The following is an 18282-nucleotide window of genomic DNA, read 5'->3' as shown; positions in this document are numbered from 1 at the left end:
GGGACGGGGCGCACCGGGCCGGCTCCACCGGCACCGGCACCGGCGGCTTCCGGGCCCGCTGCTCGTCGGGGCTCTGCGCTTCGCCGCGCTCGTAGCGGAGGCTCCGGGCGGCCGCAAGCAGGGGCTCGATGCGGGCGCTGCCCTCGAAGTTGACGCAGCCGCGGCACACGGCCTCGCTGAAGTCCCACACCACGGCCCACGGCGTCTTGGGCAGCTCGCACAGGTGACACCACTGCCGCCGCCGCGCCATCGCTGCGGGGGGGCTCCGTCCGCACCGGGACCCGCACCGGGACCCCCCCCCCCCCGCACCCCCCCCCCTTCCCCGTTCACATACCGCGCCTTAAAGGGGCCGGGGAAACGGGAGGGGCTGGCGGGAAACAGCGCGGCTGCGCGGGAAAACGGGGCGTGGCGACGGTGAGGGCGTGGCGGAAAGCGCGGCGCGCCCCCCCCCCAATTTATCAAGACTCCATTGATGAATGCGTTGATTTCCGCGCCCCCCCCCAAGGATGAATGGAGCACGCGGGGGGGTGGGGACGCAATCTGCCCCCCCCCGTATTGTTCCCGTGGTCCCCACGGCCCCGCTCCCGCCCTCCTGTGGCATGAATGGAGCCCCCCTGATTATCAATGGGAGGGGGCGTGGCCACGCGGTGATCAATGGGAGGGGGCGTGGCCACGAGGCGGCCTATCGGAGGGGGCGTGGTCCTCAATGGGAAGGGGCGTGGTCATCACCGGGAGGGGGCGTGGCCAATTGGCGCCTGCGTGAACACGCGGCAGAGTGCGCCACAAACACGGAGGGAGGGGTGGGCTAATGACTGGCAGCAGCGACAACCAATGGGATGGCGGAGATGAGAGGCGGGCTCATCCCGAAAGCCAATAGGATTGAGGGAGGTGCCTAACGGCCGGCTGGAAGCAGAGACCGACATGAGGTGATGGGCAGCTGCCACAGCCAATGAGAAGCGGGGAGGGGCGCGGCTGGCCAATGGGGAGGGCGCTTTACGGCGGAAGGGAGGGTCCTCGGAGGTGGCGGAGCGCGGTGGGCTCGGTGAGTGCCCGCGGGCGGGGTCCTCCCCATGGGACCCCCCGCCCGCCCCCAATTGATCCCTCAGCCCCATTGATCCCCATAGACCCGGGCCCCGCACCCATGGGTGCCCCATTGACTTGGATCCCCCACCCATGGGTTCCCCCCATTGATGTGGGCCCGCACCCATGGGTGCCGCATTGACATGGGTCCCGTTCCCATGGGTGCCCCATTGACATGGGTTCCCCACCCATGGGTGCCCCATTGACATGGCCCCGCATCCATGGGTGCCCCCATTGACTTGGATCCCCCACCCATGGGTGCCCCATTGACGTGGCCTCGCACCCATGGGTGCCCCCATTGACTTGGATCCCCCACCCATGGGTGCCCCATTGACGTGGCCTCGCACCCATGGGTGCCCCATTGACTTGGATCCCCCACCCATGGGTGCCCCATTGATGTGGGCCCCGCACCCATGGGTGCCCCATTGACTTGGATCCCCCACCCATGGGTGCCCCATTGACGTGGCCCCGCATCCATGGGTGCCCCATTGACATGGGCCCCGCACCCATGGGTGCCCCATTGACTTGGATCCTGCACCCATGGGTGCCCCATTGACGTGGGCCCCGCTCCCATGGGTGCCCCCCATTGACGTGTTTCCCTGCACCCATGGGTGCCCCATTCATGTGGCCCCGCGCCCATGGGTGCCCCATTGACTTGGATCCCCCACCCATGGGTGCCCCATTGACGTGGCCCCGCACCCATGGGTGCCCCATTGACTTGGATCCCGCACCCATGGGTGCCCCATTGACTTGGATCCTGCACCCATGGGTGCCAATTGACGTGGCCCCGCACCCATGGGTGCCCCATTGACTAGGATCCCGCACCCATGGGTGCCCCATTGACTTGGATCCCACACCCATGGGTGCCGCAGGCCATGGCGGAGCCCCGCTCCCTGCAGGCCGAGTGCTGCTTCCGGCCGGGGCCGCACCGCGTGCGCCTCGGCCTGGCCCCGTCCAGCCTGGAAGTGGAGGTCGAGGCTCAGAGCACTGCGGACCGATGGAGGGGCGAGTTCGACGCTGCTGGTGAGGCCCCGGTGCCCCCACTTTGGGGGGGGGGGGGTTTGGGGTGTCGTCCCCCCCCCCCCCATGCATTGATTTCACCCCCCCCATTGCAGCCATCGAGGAACTGACCCGGAAAACCGGGAATTTCAAGCAGTTTGGGATCTTCTGCGCCATGCTGGAAGCGGCGCTGCTGCAGGTGGGACTGGGGGCATCCATGGGGCTCGGCGGGGGGGGCGCGCGTGGACACCCCCGTTGCCCCCCCGCCGCAGAGCAGTGACGCCGTCAGCCTCGAGCTGCTCACCTACAAGGACCTGGAGCTGCTGCGGAGCCGGAAAGCGGGAATGTCGGCGCGGGCCCCCCCCCCGGCGGCCGCCGGGTCCCCGCTGAGCGCCAGGCGGTACCTGATCCTGGGGTACTGCGTGGAGTTCGATAGGTGCCGAGGGACGGGGTGCGGGCTGGGCGTGGGGGGTGTGGGGTGTGGGGTATGGGATATGGGGTATGGGATATGGGGTATGGGATATGGGGTGTGGGATATGGGGTGTGGGATATGGGGTGTGGGGTATGGGGTGTGGGGTATGGGATATGGGGTATGGGATATGGGGTATGGGGTGTGGGGTATGGGGTATGGGATATGGGGTATGGGGTGTGGGGTATGGGGTATGGGATATGGGGTATGGGATATGGGGTGTGGGGTGTGGGATATGGGGTGTGGGATATGGGGTGTGGGGTATGGGGTGTGGGGTATGGGATATGGGGTATGGGATATGGGGTGTGGGGTGTGGGATATGGGGTGTGGGATATGGGGTATGGGATATGGGGTGTGGGGTATGGGATATGGGGTATGGGATATGGGGTGTGGGGTATGGGATATGGGGTATGGGATGTGGGGTGTGGGATATGGGGTGTGGGTATGGGGTATGGGATATGGGGTATGGGGTGTGGGGTATGGGGGGTGGGTATGGGATATGGGGTATGGGATGTGGGGTGTGAGGTATGGGATATGGGGTATGGGATTTGGGATATGGGGTATTGGGTATGGGGAATGGGATGTGGGCTGTGGGGTATGGGGTATAGGATATGGGATATGGGGTACGGGGTATGGGTATGGGATATGGGGCATGGGATATGGGGTATGGGATATGGGGTATGGGGCATGGGATATAGGGTATGGATATGGGCTATGGGCTATATGAGGTATAGGATATTGGGTATGGGCTATGGGACATGCACCAGGACCCCACCCTCCCCCTGTCCCCATCCAGGATCCATTACCCGCTCCCTCTGCCCTACGTGGGGCGCCCGGATCCCGCTGCGCTCCGGAGGCAGCTCCGGGAGCTCCAGCAGGAACTGGAGCGGCTCCGGGCCCAGCGCCGCCCGGATCCTCGGGATGCAGAGATCCAGCGGCTCCGGGAGCAGTGAGTGATGGTGTGGGGAGGGATGTGGGGTACGGGCTACGGGGTATGGGATGTGGGGTATGGGGTATGGGATAGGGGGTATGGGCTATGGGGTATCGGGTATGGGGTATGGGATATGGGGTATGGAATATGGGGTATGGGATATGGGGTATGGGTTATGGGATATGGGCTATGGGGTATCCGCTCTCCCATTGACCTCCCGTCCCCGCAGGCTGCAGCGGGCAGTGGAGGAGAAGCGGCGCTGCCAGGACGAGCTCCAGCGCCGGCACCGGGAGCTCCTGGCTCAGGTTGGATCCAGGATGGGCTCTGGGGGGTCCCGGTGCTGGGGTGGGCGGGGGCTGATGGGAAAGGGACCCTCATCCCATCCATCCCATCCCAACCTCATCCCAACCTCATCCCATCCATCCCATCCCAACCCCATCCCAACCTCATCCCAACCTCATCCCATCCATCCCATCCCAACCTCATCCCAACCTCATCCCATCCATCCCATCCCAACCTCATCCCATCCTATCCCAACCTCATCCCTTCCATGTCATCCCATCCATCCCATCCCAACCTCATCCCATCCCATCCCAACCTCATCCCTTCCATGTCATCCCATCCATCCCATCCCATCCCAGCCTCATCCCAACCTCATCCCGTCCCAACCTCATCCCATCCCATCCCAACGTCATCCCATCCGTCCCAACCTCATCCCATCCTATCCCAACCTCATCCCATCCGTCCCATCCCAACCTCATCCCAACCTCATCCCATCCCATCCCAACCTCATCCCTTCCATGTCATCCCATCCATCCCATCCCATCCCAGCCTCATCCCAACCTCATCCCGTCCCAACCTCATCCCATCCTTCCCATCCCAACCTCATCCCATCCATCCCATCCAATCCCATTCAATCCCATCCATCCCATTCCAGCTGGAAGAGGCGAAGGCATCGGAGCAGAGGCTCAAGCTGCGGGTCAGGAGCCTCACAGCTGAGCTGGCATCGAGCCGGAGGGGGTGAGAGGGGGCTGTGGGGCAATGGGGGGTGCCCCATAAGTGGGGGGGTCTCCTCATGCTCTGCTCCCATTGACAGCCACAGGACACCCTCAGCTCCAGGGTCCCGAGAGAGGCCCCCCCCATCACGGTCCCCATCGCCTGCAGGTGAATGGGGGGCAGCCCCCTGCAATGGGGCTGGGACCCACACATGCAGTGGGGCTGGGACACCCATGCAATGGGGCTGGGACCCACACATGCAATGGGGCTGGGACCCACGCATGCAATGGGGCTGGGACCCACACGTGCAATGGGGCTAGGACCCACACGTGCAATGGGGCTGGGACCCACATGAACCCCTCCTCCCATCAGCACCCCCCCGGTTTGACCCCACCGCCTTCGTCCGGGCCCGGCAGCGGCGGCAGCAGCAGCTCCAGCCCCACAAGTAGGTGGTGACATGGGGGGGGGGGTCCCAGCCTTATCCCCACCCCCCGTGACCCATTGTTTCCTATGGGTGCAGCCAGCGCCGTGGGGCAGGGGTCAGCAGCAGCAGCCCCGCCAGGAGCCGGGGACGCAGCTCCTCGGGTGAGCGGGGCACAATGGGTTGGTTATGGGGCGCTATGGGGTGGTTATAGGGTGCAGTAGGGTGGTTATGGGGTGCAGTGGGGTGGTTATGGAGTGCAATGGGTTGGTTATGGGGTGCAATGGGTTGGTTATGGGGCGCTATGGGGTGTTTATGGGGTACAGTGGGGTGGTTATAGGGCACAATGGGGTGGTTATGGGGGGCTATGGTAAGCAATGGGTGCAGTGGGGTGGTTATAGGGCACAACGGGGTGGTTATGGGGTGCAGTGCGGTGGTTATGGGGTGGTTATGGAGTACCGTGCGGTGGTTATGGGGTGGTTATGGGGTGCAGTGGGGTGGTTATGGGGTGCAGTGCGGTGGTTATGGGGTGGTTATAGGGTGCAGTGAGGTGGTTATGGGGTGGTTTATGGGGTGTTCTATGTCCCCCCATCTCCCCATAGCCGAAAGCTGCCGGAGCCGCCGCTCAGTGCTGAGCTCAGGCAGTGGGGCTGAGGACCCGCCCCAGCGCCCCAGGTAACCCCGCTATGGGTCAGGGGGAGGACATTGGGGACACCCTCGAGCACCCCTAAATGTGCCCCCCTCCACTGACAGGAGAACACCCCATGGCCGGAGACCCCTGAGCACCTTGACCTGCAATGGGGCCAGTGCGGTGAGTAGAGCCCAGAGCCCCCCCCAATCCATGGGGTGCCCCATAGCCCCCCCTATCCATGGGGTGCCCCATAGCATGCTATGGGCTGACAGTGGCGTTCCCCCTCCAGGGCCAGCGCGTGGCCTCCTGCAAGGCCCCCACAACCAAGCGCTCCAGTAAAGGTGAGCCCCCCCTTACCCCCTATGTGCACTGTTGGGGTGCCCCCCCCCCCATTTAGACCCATTGATGCCATTGGCACCCACTGGTGCCCATTGGAGACATTGAAGCTCATTGGTGCCCATTGATGCCCATTGGAGCCATTGGAACCCATTGGAACCCATTGGAGCCATTGGAACCCATTGGTGCCCATTGGTGCCATTGGCGCACACTGGTGCCATTGGAACCCATTGGAGCCCATTGGTGCCATTGGAACCCACTGGAGCCCGTTGGTGCCATTGGAACACATTGGTGCCATTGGCGCACATTGGTGCCATTGGAGCCCATTGGTGCCATTGGAGCCCATTGGTGCCCATTGATACCATTGGTGCCCATTGGTGCCATTGGCGCACACTGGTGCCATTGGAACCCATTGGAGCCCATTGGTGGCCATTGAAGCCCATTGGTGCCATTGGTGCCCATTGATGCCATTGGAACCCATTGGAACACATTGGTGCCATCGGTGCCATTGGTGCCATTGATGCCATTGGAACCCATTGGAGCCATTGGTGCCATTGGAACCCATTGGTGCTATTGGAACCCACTGGTGCCATTGGAGCCCATTGGTGCCATTGGAGCCCCTTGGTGCCATCGGTGCCCATTGGTGCCCCTTTGTCCCCCCCAGAGAACCAGCACGAGACTGAACTGGCTGAGATTGACGCGCGACTGCAGGCGCTGCAGGAGGTCATGGCCAGGATGTTACCCCCCGGCAGCCAATGGGAGCCCCCCGGGACCCACATGTGACCCATGGGATCCCCCCAGGACCCACATGTGACCAATGGGACCCGCCCCCGGGACCCACATGTGACCAATGGGACCCCCTCCAGGACCCACATGTGACCAATGGGACCCCCCCAGGACCCACATGTGACCAATGGGATCCCCCTGGGACCCACATGTGACCCCCCCACACCAATGGGACCCTCTTGGGACCCACATGGGATCCCCATGGGAGCCCTCCAGAACCCCCATGTGAACCCCCCCATACCAATGGGACCCTATTGGGACCCCCCTTCCCACACCAATGGGACCCCATTGTGATGCCCACTGGAACCCACATGTGACACCCCCGCCCGACCAATAGGACCCCATTGTGACCCCCCCCAACCAATGCAGCCCCCATGGGCCCCCCTGGGACCCACATGTGACACCCCCAAAACCAATGGGCCCCCCCCATAGTGCCATGGCCATGGCACACGCGTCCCCACAATAAACCCTCAGTGGCCCCACACGTGTCCTGTTCCTGAGGGGGGGCTCCATGGGTGTCCCCATGGCCATAGCCGGGGGGACACTGCTGGGCTCCATTGTCCCCATACCCGGGGTGACACCTCCTGGTGCCCCCCCCGGAGCTTTATTGGGTCACACAATGGAGCTGCTGGGGACAACAGTGGCCAAAGGCACCGGCTGGGGGCACCAAGGAGGGGTCCATGGGGACAGCGGCGGTGCCACGGGCTCTGCTTGGTGACGGTGGCACCGTGAGGATGGTGGCGATGCCACAATGGTCCTGGTGCCACCACGGGGACGTTGATGGTGCCTTGAGGACGGTGCCACCATGGGTGACGTGAGAAGGCACTGGTGCCACCACAATGATGTTGGTGCCACTACAGTGATGTTGGTGCCACCACAGTAACATTGGTGCCCCCATGAAGACCCTGGTGCCTTGAGGACGTTGGTGCCACCACGAGGTCATTGGTCCACATTAGGACATCGGTGCCAGCACGAGGACGTTGATGCCATGAAGACCTGGATGCCTTGAGAGGGCGTTGGTACCACCATGATGCTGTTGATGCCACCATCAGGTCATTGGTCACACATGAAGACATTGGTGCCACGACAAGAGCCCTGGTGCCATCACAATGACGTTGGTACCTCCGCAATGGTTCCGGTGCCACCACAGTAACGTTGGTACCACCATGAAGACCCTGGTGCCTTGAGGACGTTGGTGCCACCATGATGTTGATGGCACCATAAGGTCATTGCTCACATGTGGAGGCGCTGGTGCCACCACAAGAGTCCTGGTGCCACCACAATGATGTTGGTGCCACCTTGAGGTCATTGGTACCACCATGAAGACATTGATGCCACAGCAATGGTTCCGGTGCCACCACAGTAACGTTGGCACCACCATGAAGGCCCTGGTGCCTTGAGGACGTTGGTGCCACATGAAGGTGCTGGTGCCATCACAAGAGTCCTGGTGCCATTACAGTGATGTTGGTGCCACCTTGAGTCATTGGTCACGCATGAAGACATTGGTGCCACCACGATGGTTCCGGTGCCACCACAGTAACATTGGTACCACCATGAAGGCCCTGGTGCCTTGAGGACGTTGGTGCCACATGAAGGTGCTGGTGCCACCACAAGAGTCCTGGTGCCATCACAGTGATGTTGGTGCCACCTCGAGGACGTTGGTGCCACCATCGGGTCATCGCTCACATGTGAAGGCGCTGGTGCCAGCACAGAGCCCTGGTGCCACCACAGCGCTCTCGGTGCCTCCCCCGTGGCTCCGGTGCCACCGCAGTGACTCCGGTGCCCCCCGCCGGCAGCGCCGCGCACTGCAGCGCCCCCTGCTGGCATCACCGCTCCCTGCAGCGCCCCCTGCTGGCGTCACCGCTCCCTGCAGCGCCCCCTGCTGGTGTCACCGCTCCCTGCAGCGCCCCCTGCTGGCATCACCGCTCAGTGCAGCGCCCCCTGCTGGCATCACCGCTCCCTGCAGCGCCCCCTGCTGGCATCACCGCTCCCTGCAGCGCCCCCTGCTGGCAGCGCCGCTCCCTGCAGCGCCCCCTGCTGGCAGCGCCGCTCCCTGCAGCGCCCCCTGCTGGCAGCGCCGCTCAGTGCAGCGCCCCCTGCTGGCAGCGCCGCTCCCTGCAGCGCCCCCTGCTGGCAGCGCCGCTCAGTGCAGCGCCCCCGCCGCGGGCCCGCGCACGTCGGGCAGGAGCGTGCACGCGGTCACGATGTCCACGGCGGCCGCCACCGCGCGCAGGTCCCGCCGCGCCGCGCGCAGGCAATGGGCGGTGGCGGCCGCGCGCAGCTGCGCCCGCGCCAGCCCCGCCCCGAGCCCCGCCGCGCCCCGCGCCGCGCGCCAGAACCCGCCCCGCGCCGCGCGCGCCACCGCCCCGCCCAGGCGCCGCGCCCCGGCGCGCAGGCGCTGCTGCAGCAGCGAAGGGTCCGCCCCGCCGGCAGGGGGCGCCCCACGCGAGTCCGGTCCTTCCTCCTCCTCCTCCTCCTCTTCAGACTCCGAGGCTTCGCCGGGGACCTTCAGGCCGACGCAGCCCCCCCCAACCGGAAGTTCCGGGTCTGAGTCGCTCTCGGAGGCTTCGCCCGGGACCAGCCCCGGGGGGGGGCGCTGGGACATGGCCTGGGGGGGGGACGGGGGGGGGGGACACACAGTGACCATAGAGACCAGAGAGACCATAGAGACGAGACCCACAGAAACCCATGGAGACCATAGCGACTCATAGAGATCCATAGGGACCCATAGAGACCATATAGTGACTAATAGAGACCATAGAGACGCCACAGTGACCCACAGGCTGACCCACAGTGACCCATAACGAGACAGAGACCCCATAGCCCCCCATAGGGCCCTTACCTCCCGCCCGCCGCCGCCGCAGGTCACATGACAGACGCTGCTTCACGTGTTCAGTAGCGGCGGCCACCCGGAAGCGGCCGCACTCGGCTGGGAGGGGCGGACGCTGCCGGGCGGCGCATGCGCGGGGTGGCAGAGAGGTTGTGCTGCCCCCTGGCGGCCTGGGGGTGATGGTTCCACCACCCCCACCATAGACCCCCACGGCCATGGCCCCCTGTGGGCATCTTCATCATCTTCATCATCCTCATCCTTATCTTCATCCTCATTCCCATTATCATCCTCATCCTGTGGGCTTTGCCAGAGGATCCTGTTCCTCATCATCTTCATCCTTGTCTTGATCTGCAACCTGATCTTCATCCTCATCTTCATCATCTTCATCCTTGTCTTGATCTGCATCCTGATCTTCATCCTCATCCTCATCATCTTCATCCTTGTCGTCATCTGCATCCTGATCTTCATCCTCATCTTCATCATCTTCATCCTTGTCTTGATCTGCATCCTGATCTTCATCCTCATCATCTTCATCCTTGTCTTGATCTGCAACCTGATCTTCATCCTCATCATCTTCATCCTTGTCTTGATCTGCAACCTGATCTTCATCCTCATCCTCATCATCTTCATCCTTGTCTTCATCTGCATCCTGATCTTCATCCTCATCCTCATCATCTTCATCCTTGTCTTCATCTGCATCCTGATCTTCATCCTCATCCTCATCATCTTCATCCTTGTCTTCATCTGCACCCTGATCTTCATCCTCATCCTCATCATCTTCATCCTTGTCTTCATCTGCATCCTGATCTTCATCCTCATCCTCACCATCTTCATCCTTGTCTTCATCCTTATCCTCATCCTCATCCCCAGCTCTGGCCGTGGCCTGTGCCCAGACCCACCACGTCCCCATCCTCATCTTCATCCTCATCATCAGCTGCATCTTCTTCATCCTCATCCTCATCCTCATCCTCCATCTGTATCCTCATTGTCTGCATCCTCATCCTCATCCCCAGCCCTGGCCCTGCACCAGGGCCACCATGGTCCCATCTTCATCATCACCACCTCCATCCACATTCTTGGCCTCATCCTCATCTCCAGCCACATCCTCATCCTCATCTTCTTCATCCTCATCCTCATCCTGACCCTCATCCCCATCCTCATGGCACCATCCCTGCCCCCCCCATCCCTGTCCCCATTCACTCCAATGGGGCTGGCTCTGCCCTGCCCCCCCCGCGGTTCCTCAGGCAGGTCCCACAGGAAGTGGTGAGGTCACCGTGATGTCACCATGAGGTCACCAGGATGTCATCGGGATGGAGGAGGGGCCACCAGGTCCTGCCGCCGGCTCCTGGTTCTGCCACCCCCGTGTCCCCACATCCCGGGATCCATGTCCTGTATCCCTGATGTCCCTGGATCCATGTCCCTGAGTCCCCCCATATCCCTGTATCCCTGATGTCCCCATATCCCTGTATCCCTGATGTCCCCATATCCCTGTATCCATGTCCCTCTATCCCCCCCATGTCCTTGTGCCCACATTCCCTTAGGTCCTCCATATCCCTGTATCCATATCCCTGTATCCCCCCATATCCCTGTATCCATGTCCCTGTATCCCTGATGCCCCCTATCCCTCCAACCACATCCCCCTTGGTCCCCACATCCCCTCTCCATGTCCCCGTATCCCTGTATCCCTGATGTCCTGTATCCCTCTATCCTTGTCTCTGTATCCCTCTATCCATGTCTCTGTATCCCCCCCACATCCCTGTGTCCTTATCCCTGTACCCCCCCATCCTTGTATCAATGTCCCTGTATCCCCCCATATCCCTGTATCTACGTCCCTGTATCCCTGATATCCCATATCCCTCTATCCCCCATATCCCTGTATCCACGTCCCTGTATCCCTGATATCCCATATCCCTCTATCCCCCATATCCCTGTATCCATGTCCCTGTATCCCTGATATCCCATGTCCCTCTATCCCCCACGTCCCTGTATCCATGTCCCTGTATCCATGTCCCTGTATCCATGTCCCTCTGTTTCCCCCTGATGTCCCATACCCCTGTACCCAGGTCCCTGTACCCAGGTCCCTGTACCCAGGTCCCTGTATCCATGTCCCTGTATCCCTGATGTCCCGTACCCCCGTATCCATGTCCCTGTAGCCATGTCCCTGTACCCAGGTCCCTGTATCCAGGTCCCTGTATCTCCCCCTGCATCCCTGATGTCCCGTACCCCTGTACCCAGGTCCCTGTATCCAGGTCCCTGTATCCCTGATGTCCCGTACCCCCGTACCCAGGTCCCTGCCTCCCGACGCCCGCGGTGCCCGCCCGTGCCCCCGCTCCCCCTCTCCCCGCGTCCCCGCGGCCGCCCCGCCCGGGTGCCAGCCCAGCTCCCGCCCCGGCCGGGGCCGGCTCCGCTGGGAATTGCTGGGCCCTGACTCAGGAGCGGCCGCCCCCGGCGCAGCCGGAATTTCTGCCCCGGCCCGGGTCAGCGCTTCCTCCCGCGTCCGCATAAATCCCGCCCGGAGCCGGGCCCGGCAGCGCCCGAGGCTGCCATGGAGCCGGGGGCACTGCCCGGGGTAGGACACGGGGCATGGGGCATGGGGCATGGGGCATGGGGCATGGGATATGGGGTATGGGATATGGGATATGGGGTATGGGGTATGGGATATGGGGTATGGGGTATGGGGTATGGGATATGGGATATGGGGTATGGGATATGGGATATGGGGTATGGGATATGGGGTGTGGGGTATGGGGTATGGGGTATGGGATAGGGGGTATGGGGTATGGGATATGGGGTATGGGATATGGGGTATGGGGTATGGGATATGGGATATGGGGTATGGGATATGGGATATGGGATATGGGGTATGGGATATGGGATATGGGGTATGGGATATGGGGTGTGGGGTATGGGGTATGGGGTATGGGATAGGGGGTATGGGGTATGGGATATGGGGTATGGGATATGGGGTATGGGGTATGGGATATGGGATATGGGGTATGGGATATGGGATATGGGGTATGGGATATGGGATATGGGGTATGGGATATGGGGTGTGGGGTATGGGGTATGGGATAGGGGGTATGGGGTATGGGATATGGGGTATGGGATATGGGGTATGGGGTATGGGATATGGGATATGGGGTATGGGATATGGGATATGGGATATGGGGTATGGGATATGGGATATGGGGTATGGGATATGGGGTGTGGGGTATGGGGTATGGGGTATGGGATAGGGGGTATGGGGTATGGGGTATGGGATAGGGGGTATGGGGTATGGGATATGGGGTATGGGATATGGGGTATGGGATATGGGGTATGGGGTATGGGATAGGGGGTATGGGGTATGGGATATGGGGTATGGGATATGGGGTATGGGGTATGGGATATGGGATATGGGGTATGGGATATGGGATATGGGGTGTGGGGTATGGGATATGGGGTATGGGATATGGGATATGGGGTATGGGGTATGGGATATGGGGTATGGGATAGGGGGTATGGGGTATGGGATAGGGGGTATGGGGTATGGGATATGGGATATGGGGTATGGGATATGGGATATGGGGTATGGGATATGGGGTATGGGGTATGGGATATGGGGTATGGGATATGGGATATGGGGTATGGGATAGGGGGTATGGGGTATGGGATAGGGGGTATGGGGTATGGGATATGGGATATGGGGTATGGGATATGGGATATGGGGTATGGGATATGGGATATGGGGTATGGGATGTGGGGTATGGGGTATAGGGTATGGGATGTGGGGTATGGGGTATGGGGTATGGGATATGGGATATGGGGTATGGGATATGGGATATGGGGTATGGGATGTGGGGTATGGGGTATGGGGTATGGGGTGTGGGGTATGGGGTATGGGATATGGGGTATGGGATGTGGGGTATGGGGTATGGGATATGGGATGGAGCAGGAAGAGCCCATGGGGGTGGCTTTTGCAGGAGTGATGGGTTGGAGGAGCCCCAGACACCAGTGTCCCCAGGACGGGCTGTCCCAGTGTCCACATATCCCATGTCCCCATGTTCCATATCCCATATGCCCCTATCCCCATGTCCCTTGGTGTCCCCATGTCCCCCCCATGGTGTCCCCACAGGGTCCCTGCTCGCCGGGGGGCGGGTGCTGTGAGAACCTGCCCTGCCTGACCGCGGTGGGGGGCAGCCCCCATGCTGAGCTGGAGCCCGAGGAGCACAAAGGTACCGGGGGTGGGAACAGGGAATAGGCTCTCCTGGCCCGTCTGCTCACCACATCCCACCCCATCCCATCCCCATCAATCCCATCCCATCCCCATCCATCCCATTCCATCCCACCCCATCCCATCCCCATCCATCCCATCCATCCCATCCCATCCATCCTATCCCATCCATCCCATCCCATCCATCCTATCCCATCCATCCCATCCATCCCATCCCCATCCATCCCATCCCCATCCCATCCCCATCCATCCCATCCCATCCCATCTATCCCATCCATCCCATCCCATCCCCATCCATCCTATCCCATCCCATCTATCCCATCCCATCCCCATCCATCCCATCCCATCCCATCTATCCCATCCATCCCATCCCATCCGCCCCATCCCATCCATCCCATCCCATCCATCCCATTCCCGCTGCAGAGCCGCTCTCCGAGGATGACCTCTATTGCCGCTGCCTCTCCCGCACCCTTTGCCACACGGGCACCCCGGTCACCGTCGGGGTCTTCGCCCCCTGCACCCATCGCCTCTTCTCGCTGCTCGACAAGGTCACCGGTGGGTGCGGGGCCAGCGTCCCCCGGACCTCCCCATCCCATCCCTACCCCATCACCTCCTGCATCCCGGTCCTGTTCCATCCCATCCCATCTCCTCTTCTCACCCCATCTCATCCCATCCCATCCCATCCCATCCCATCCCATCCCATCCCATCCCATCTCCTCTTCTCACCCCATCTCATCCCATCCCATCCCATCTCCTCTTCTCACCCCATCTCATCCCATCCCACCCCATCTCCTCTTCTCATCCCATCCCATCCCATCTCATCCCATTCCATCCCATCTCATCTCCTCTTCTCACCCCATCCCACCTCATCCCATTCCATCTCATCATCATCTCACCGATTCCAATCCTGCCCACCCCATCCCACTCCATCCCTTCTTGTCTCATCCCATCCATCAAATCCTACCTGATCTTGATCCCATCCCTCGCCATCCCCATCACATTCAATCCCATCCCATCCTTATTCCATCCCATCCCATTGTCTCATCCATACTGACCTTATCCCACACCATTCCATCCAATGCCATCCTATCTCAACTCATCCTACCCTATTCCATCCCTCCCCATGTCGTCTCATCCCATCTCATCTATCTTGATCTTATCCAACCCCATTTAATGCCATGCCATCCCGTCCCATCTCATCCCATCCCATCTCATCTCATCCCATCCCATCTCATCTCATCCCATCCCATCTCATCTCATCCCATCCCATCTCATCCCATCCCATCTCATCCCATCCCATCTCATCCCATCCCATCTCATCTCATCTCATCTCATCCCATCCCTCCCATCCCATCATCTCATCTGTCATGATCTTATGCAACCCTATCCCAATCTATCTTGTCCCATCCCATTCCATTCCATCATATCCTGTCCTGTCCTGTCCTGTCTTGTCCTCTATCCTCTCCTCTCCTCTCCTCTATCCTATCCTCTTATCCTATCCTCTATCCTATCCTCTCCTCTCTTATCCTATCCTATCCTATCCTATCCTATCCTATCCTATCCTATCCTATCCTATCCTATCCTATCCTATCCTATCCTCTCCTCTCCTCTCCTCTCCTCTCCTCTCCTCTCCTCTCCTCTCCTCTCCTTTGCTATTTTATCCTATCCCCTCCTCTCCTCTATCCTCTCCCTTCTCCTCTCCTGTCCTCTCCTATCTTATCCTATCCTCTATCCTATCCTCTCTCCTACCCTATCCTATCCTATCCTATCCTATCCTATCCTATCCCCTCTCTCCTCTATCCTCTCCCCTCTCCTCTCCTCTAACATATCCTATTTTATCCTATCCTATCCTATCCTATCCTATCCTCCCCTCTATCCTGTCCTATCCTATCCTATTCTCTCCCCTATCCTATCCTATCCTATCCTATCCTATCCTATCCTATCCTATCCTATCCTCTATCCTATCCTATCCTATCCTATTCTCTCCCCTCCCGTCCCCTCCCTCTTCCCTCCCTCTCTTGCTCCCCATCCCCGCAGGTTTCATGCGCCAGGACATGGCCGAGCTGGAAGCCTCCGAGGAGCTCCGGGGCCGGCAGCGCCCGCGCAGCCCCAAGGGCTGGGGGCTGCTCCAGGCCCTTTGGTACCTGAGCTTCTACCGCGCCGTCATCACCGAGGGGCACCTGCGGCGCCGCGCCCTGGCCTTCATCTTCATCCGCTTCAGCGCCTGGCAGTTCGCCGGCTGCGACCGGCTCTGGGCCGGGCTGGTGACCGCGCTCTGCCACAGTGTCCGCAGCCACTTCGGGGCCCTGCCCCTCAGCGTCTTCCACGTCCTGGGCTCCCGGCCCCGCTTCGCCTCCGGCTTCAGCCAGCGGGAGTGGGAGCTCAAGCGGGGAATGTGCCTCAAGCTCTGGGGCATGCTCCTGGCGCTGGGCGTCGGCGTCGCGGTGCTGCTGGTGGCGCTGCTGGTGCCGGGCGTTAAGGAGAGCCCGGTGCTGAAGGTGCTGGGCAGCGGCGTGGCGTCGCTGTCGGGCTCCGGGCTGGTGCTGGGCGCCGTCTCCATCCTCAAGAACCTGGTGGTGAGCGAGAAGCAGAAGATCGAGCGCTTGACCAACAGCGAGCGCTTCTCCTCGCAGCTGGGCTTCATGAGCAAGGTGCGCGCCGAGGTGCAGGCGCTCATCGACTTCCTGGCCTTCATGGAGGTCTTCGAGCGCCGGCGGCTCCGCGTGGTGCTGGAGATCACCAGCCTGGAGCTCTGCTACCCGGAGAAGGTGGCCGGGGTCCTCAACGCCGTCAACACGCTGCTGTCGGACGCTAACGCGCCCTTCATCTTCATCCTGGCCGTGGACCCCAGCGTCATCGTGCCCTGCCTGGAGCAGACGGGCTGCATGAAGGGGCTGGCCGACAACGGGTACCTCTACCTCAACCGCACCGTCTCGCTGCCCTTCTCCATCCCAGAGATGGGCGCCCGCTCCCGTCTGCACTTCCTGGATGCCGCCATCCAGACGCGGGAGGACCTCCTGTACCGCGTCATCACCCGCAACGTGGAGCGGCGCCGCGCCAAGGGCTGCAGTGTCCCCGTGGACCGCGGCGACGCCGACGCCGACGCCGTGCGCTGCATCCACGAAGCGTTCCATTGCCTCCGCGACACCGCCGACCCCTTGGCCCGGTACCTCCCCGGCTGCGGCACCCACGTGCGCCGCGTCGTCAACACCATCCCCATCACCCTGCGCCTGCTCCTGCACCGCGCCGGCGGCTCCGGCGCCGTGGCCCCGCGCGCGGCGGCCGCGTGGGTGGTGCTGGCGGACGGGTGGCCGTGCCGGCTGAGCTGGGCGCTGCAGTGCGCCGAGGACGCGTGGCAGAGCCCGGCGGCGCCGGCGCTCGGGGCCCGATCCCTGTGGAGCATCTTCGAGGAGCACGCGGCGGAGCTGGGAGCGCTGCGGCAGGCGCTGCACAACGCGCTCAGCCTGGACGGGGACCCGGAGCTGTTCCAGAGCTTCCTGCAGCGCGATTTCCCCTTCACGGCCCGGGACGCGCGCATCCTGCTCGCCGTCACCGTCAACCTGGACCACTCCATCCGGCACAAGATGGGGCTCCTGCGGGGGCTCGATCGGCTCCAGGCGGCGGCGCGCGTGAACCGCAGCGTCCAGTGTCCGCATCCCGAGTGATGCCGATGGGATAATGGGGACCTGGCGGGGATGCGGCACCCATGGGCGCTGCTCTGTGGGCAGAGATGGGGAAGGCTCCTGTCCCAGTCCCAAGAGGAGGCCACCACGGGGTGGAACTGGGGGAGGCACCCCCATGGTGAGTGGGTGCCTTAAGGGGAGGGATATGGGGGGGGTCGGCCCATAATAAACCGGTTCAACCTCCTGCTCTGTGCTTCGGCTGATGCCTGGTTTTGGGGGGCATCAGGACTCCTGCGGGGTGCCAATAATGGGGTGCAGGGGGCAATAATGGGAGTATCAATAATAGGGGGGTACAAATAATAGTAGGTACCAATAATGGGGGGAGGTATCAATAATGGGGGGGGTACCAATAATGGGAGTGCCAATAATAGGGTGCACACCAATAATGTAGGTACCAATAATGGGGGGGGGCAATAACGAGCTGCAGGAGGGTGCCAATAATGGGGCATGGGGGCCAATAATGACGGGGGAGTCAATAATGGGGGCCAATAAGGGGTGCAGAGGGGAGTATCATTGATGGGGGGTACCAATACTGGGGCGCGGGGGGGCAATAATTGAGTGGGCAATAATGGGTGGTACCAATAGCAGGGTGCAGGGGGTACCAATAATGGGGGTACAATAATAGGGGGTACCAATAATGGGGTGCGGGGTGGTGCCAATAATGGGGTGCAGGGGAGGGTATCAATAATGGGGTAACAACAATGGGGTGCAGGGGGGTACCAATAATGGGGGGTACCAATAATGGGGTGTGGGGGGGAATAATGGGGGTACCAATAATGGGGGCCAATAATGGGTGCTGGCAATAATAGGGGGGTACCAATACCGAGGTGCGGGGGGGCAATAATTGAGTGAGCAATAATGGGGGTACCAATAATGAAGGGCAGGGGGGTGCCAATAATGGGGTGCA

General features: G+C 61.5%; 3 protein-coding genes across 6 annotated transcripts; 2 read left to right on the top strand and 1 right to left on the bottom strand.

Moving 5' to 3' along the window:
* Positions 1-968: 968 nt before the first annotated feature.
* Positions 969-7133, top strand: CCDC61 (coiled-coil domain containing 61). 3 transcript variants are annotated; one of them, XM_065664410.1, is made up of 14 exons: positions 969-1042; positions 1953-2103; positions 2196-2278; positions 2391-2515; positions 3345-3497; positions 3709-3784; positions 4417-4499; positions 4576-4643; positions 4848-4920; positions 4996-5060; positions 5499-5571; positions 5650-5707; positions 5817-5868; positions 6528-7133. In XM_065664410.1, exons 1-14 carry the CDS (start codon positions 980-982, stop codon positions 6644-6646), a joined length of 1242 nt encoding a protein of 413 aa, XP_065520482.1. In that variant the 5' UTR covers positions 969-979; the 3' UTR covers positions 6647-7133. The 3 variants fall into 3 exon arrangements, with proteins under 3 accessions (XP_065520482.1, XP_065520481.1, XP_065520480.1); XM_065664409.1 differs by having other exon boundaries at positions 2352-2494; XM_065664408.1 differs by having other exon boundaries at positions 2352-2515.
* Positions 7134-7135: 2 nt separating this feature from the next.
* On the bottom strand, positions 7136-9596 carry BLOC1S3 (biogenesis of lysosomal organelles complex 1 subunit 3). The gene is made up of 2 exons (XM_065664411.1): positions 9492-9596; positions 7136-9257 (listed from the first exon to the last, which is right to left on the bottom strand). Exon 2 carries the CDS (start codon positions 9252-9254, stop codon positions 8793-8795), a length of 462 nt encoding a protein of 153 aa, XP_065520483.1. The 5' UTR covers positions 9255-9257; positions 9492-9596; the 3' UTR covers positions 7136-8792.
* A 2294-nt stretch (positions 9597-11890) lies between these two features.
* NKPD1 (NTPase KAP family P-loop domain containing 1) lies at positions 11891-17511 on the top strand. 2 transcript variants are annotated; one of them, XM_065664413.1, is made up of 4 exons: positions 11891-12048; positions 13594-13693; positions 14116-14247; positions 15730-17511. In XM_065664413.1, the coding sequence occupies exons 1-4, from the start codon at positions 12025-12027 to the stop codon at positions 17355-17357; spliced, it is 1884 nt and encodes a 627-aa protein (XP_065520485.1). In that variant the 5' UTR covers positions 11891-12024; the 3' UTR covers positions 17358-17511. The 2 variants fall into 2 exon arrangements, with proteins under 2 accessions (XP_065520485.1, XP_065520486.1); XM_065664414.1 differs by lacking the exon at positions 14116-14247.
* Positions 17512-18282: the final 771 nt, after the last annotated feature.

The sequence above is a fragment of the Lathamus discolor genome, unplaced genomic scaffold (genome assembly GCF_037157495.1).
Source record: "Lathamus discolor isolate bLatDis1 unplaced genomic scaffold, bLatDis1.hap1 Scaffold_182, whole genome shotgun sequence".
Lineage (NCBI taxonomy): Eukaryota > Metazoa > Chordata > Aves > Psittaciformes > Psittacidae > Lathamus > Lathamus discolor.
Note: the sequence above shows the minus strand (reverse complement) of the source record. Positions and strands in the feature narration are given on the sequence as shown.

What these genes read in the sequence shown, in the direction of transcription:
- CCDC61 (XM_065664408.1), top strand. Translation starts at nt 980, where the DNA reads ATGGGGAGGGCGCTTTACGGCGGAAGGGAGGGTCCTCGGAGGTGGCGG. An exon ending in GGCGGAGCGCGGTGGGCTCG is followed by an intron (nt 1,043 to 1,952) that starts GTGAGTGCCCGC and finishes TGGGTGCCGCAG; the next exon opens with GCCATGGCGGAGCCCCGCTC. An exon ending in TGGAAGCGGCGCTGCTGCAG is followed by an intron (nt 2,279 to 2,351) that starts GTGGGACTGGGG and finishes CCCCCGCCGCAG; the next exon opens with AGCAGTGACGCCGTCAGCCT.
- BLOC1S3 (XM_065664411.1), bottom strand. Translation starts at nt 9,254, where the DNA reads ATGTCCCAGCGCCCCCCCCCGGGGCTGGTCCCGGGCGAAGCCTCCGAG.
- NKPD1 (XM_065664413.1), top strand. Translation starts at nt 12,025, where the DNA reads ATGGAGCCGGGGGCACTGCCCGGG. An exon ending in AGCCGGGGGCACTGCCCGGG is followed by an intron (nt 12,049 to 13,593) that starts GTAGGACACGGG and finishes GTGTCCCCACAG; the next exon opens with GGTCCCTGCTCGCCGGGGGG. An exon ending in GCTGCTCGACAAGGTCACCG is followed by an intron (nt 14,248 to 15,729) that starts GTGGGTGCGGGG and finishes CCATCCCCGCAG; the next exon opens with GTTTCATGCGCCAGGACATG.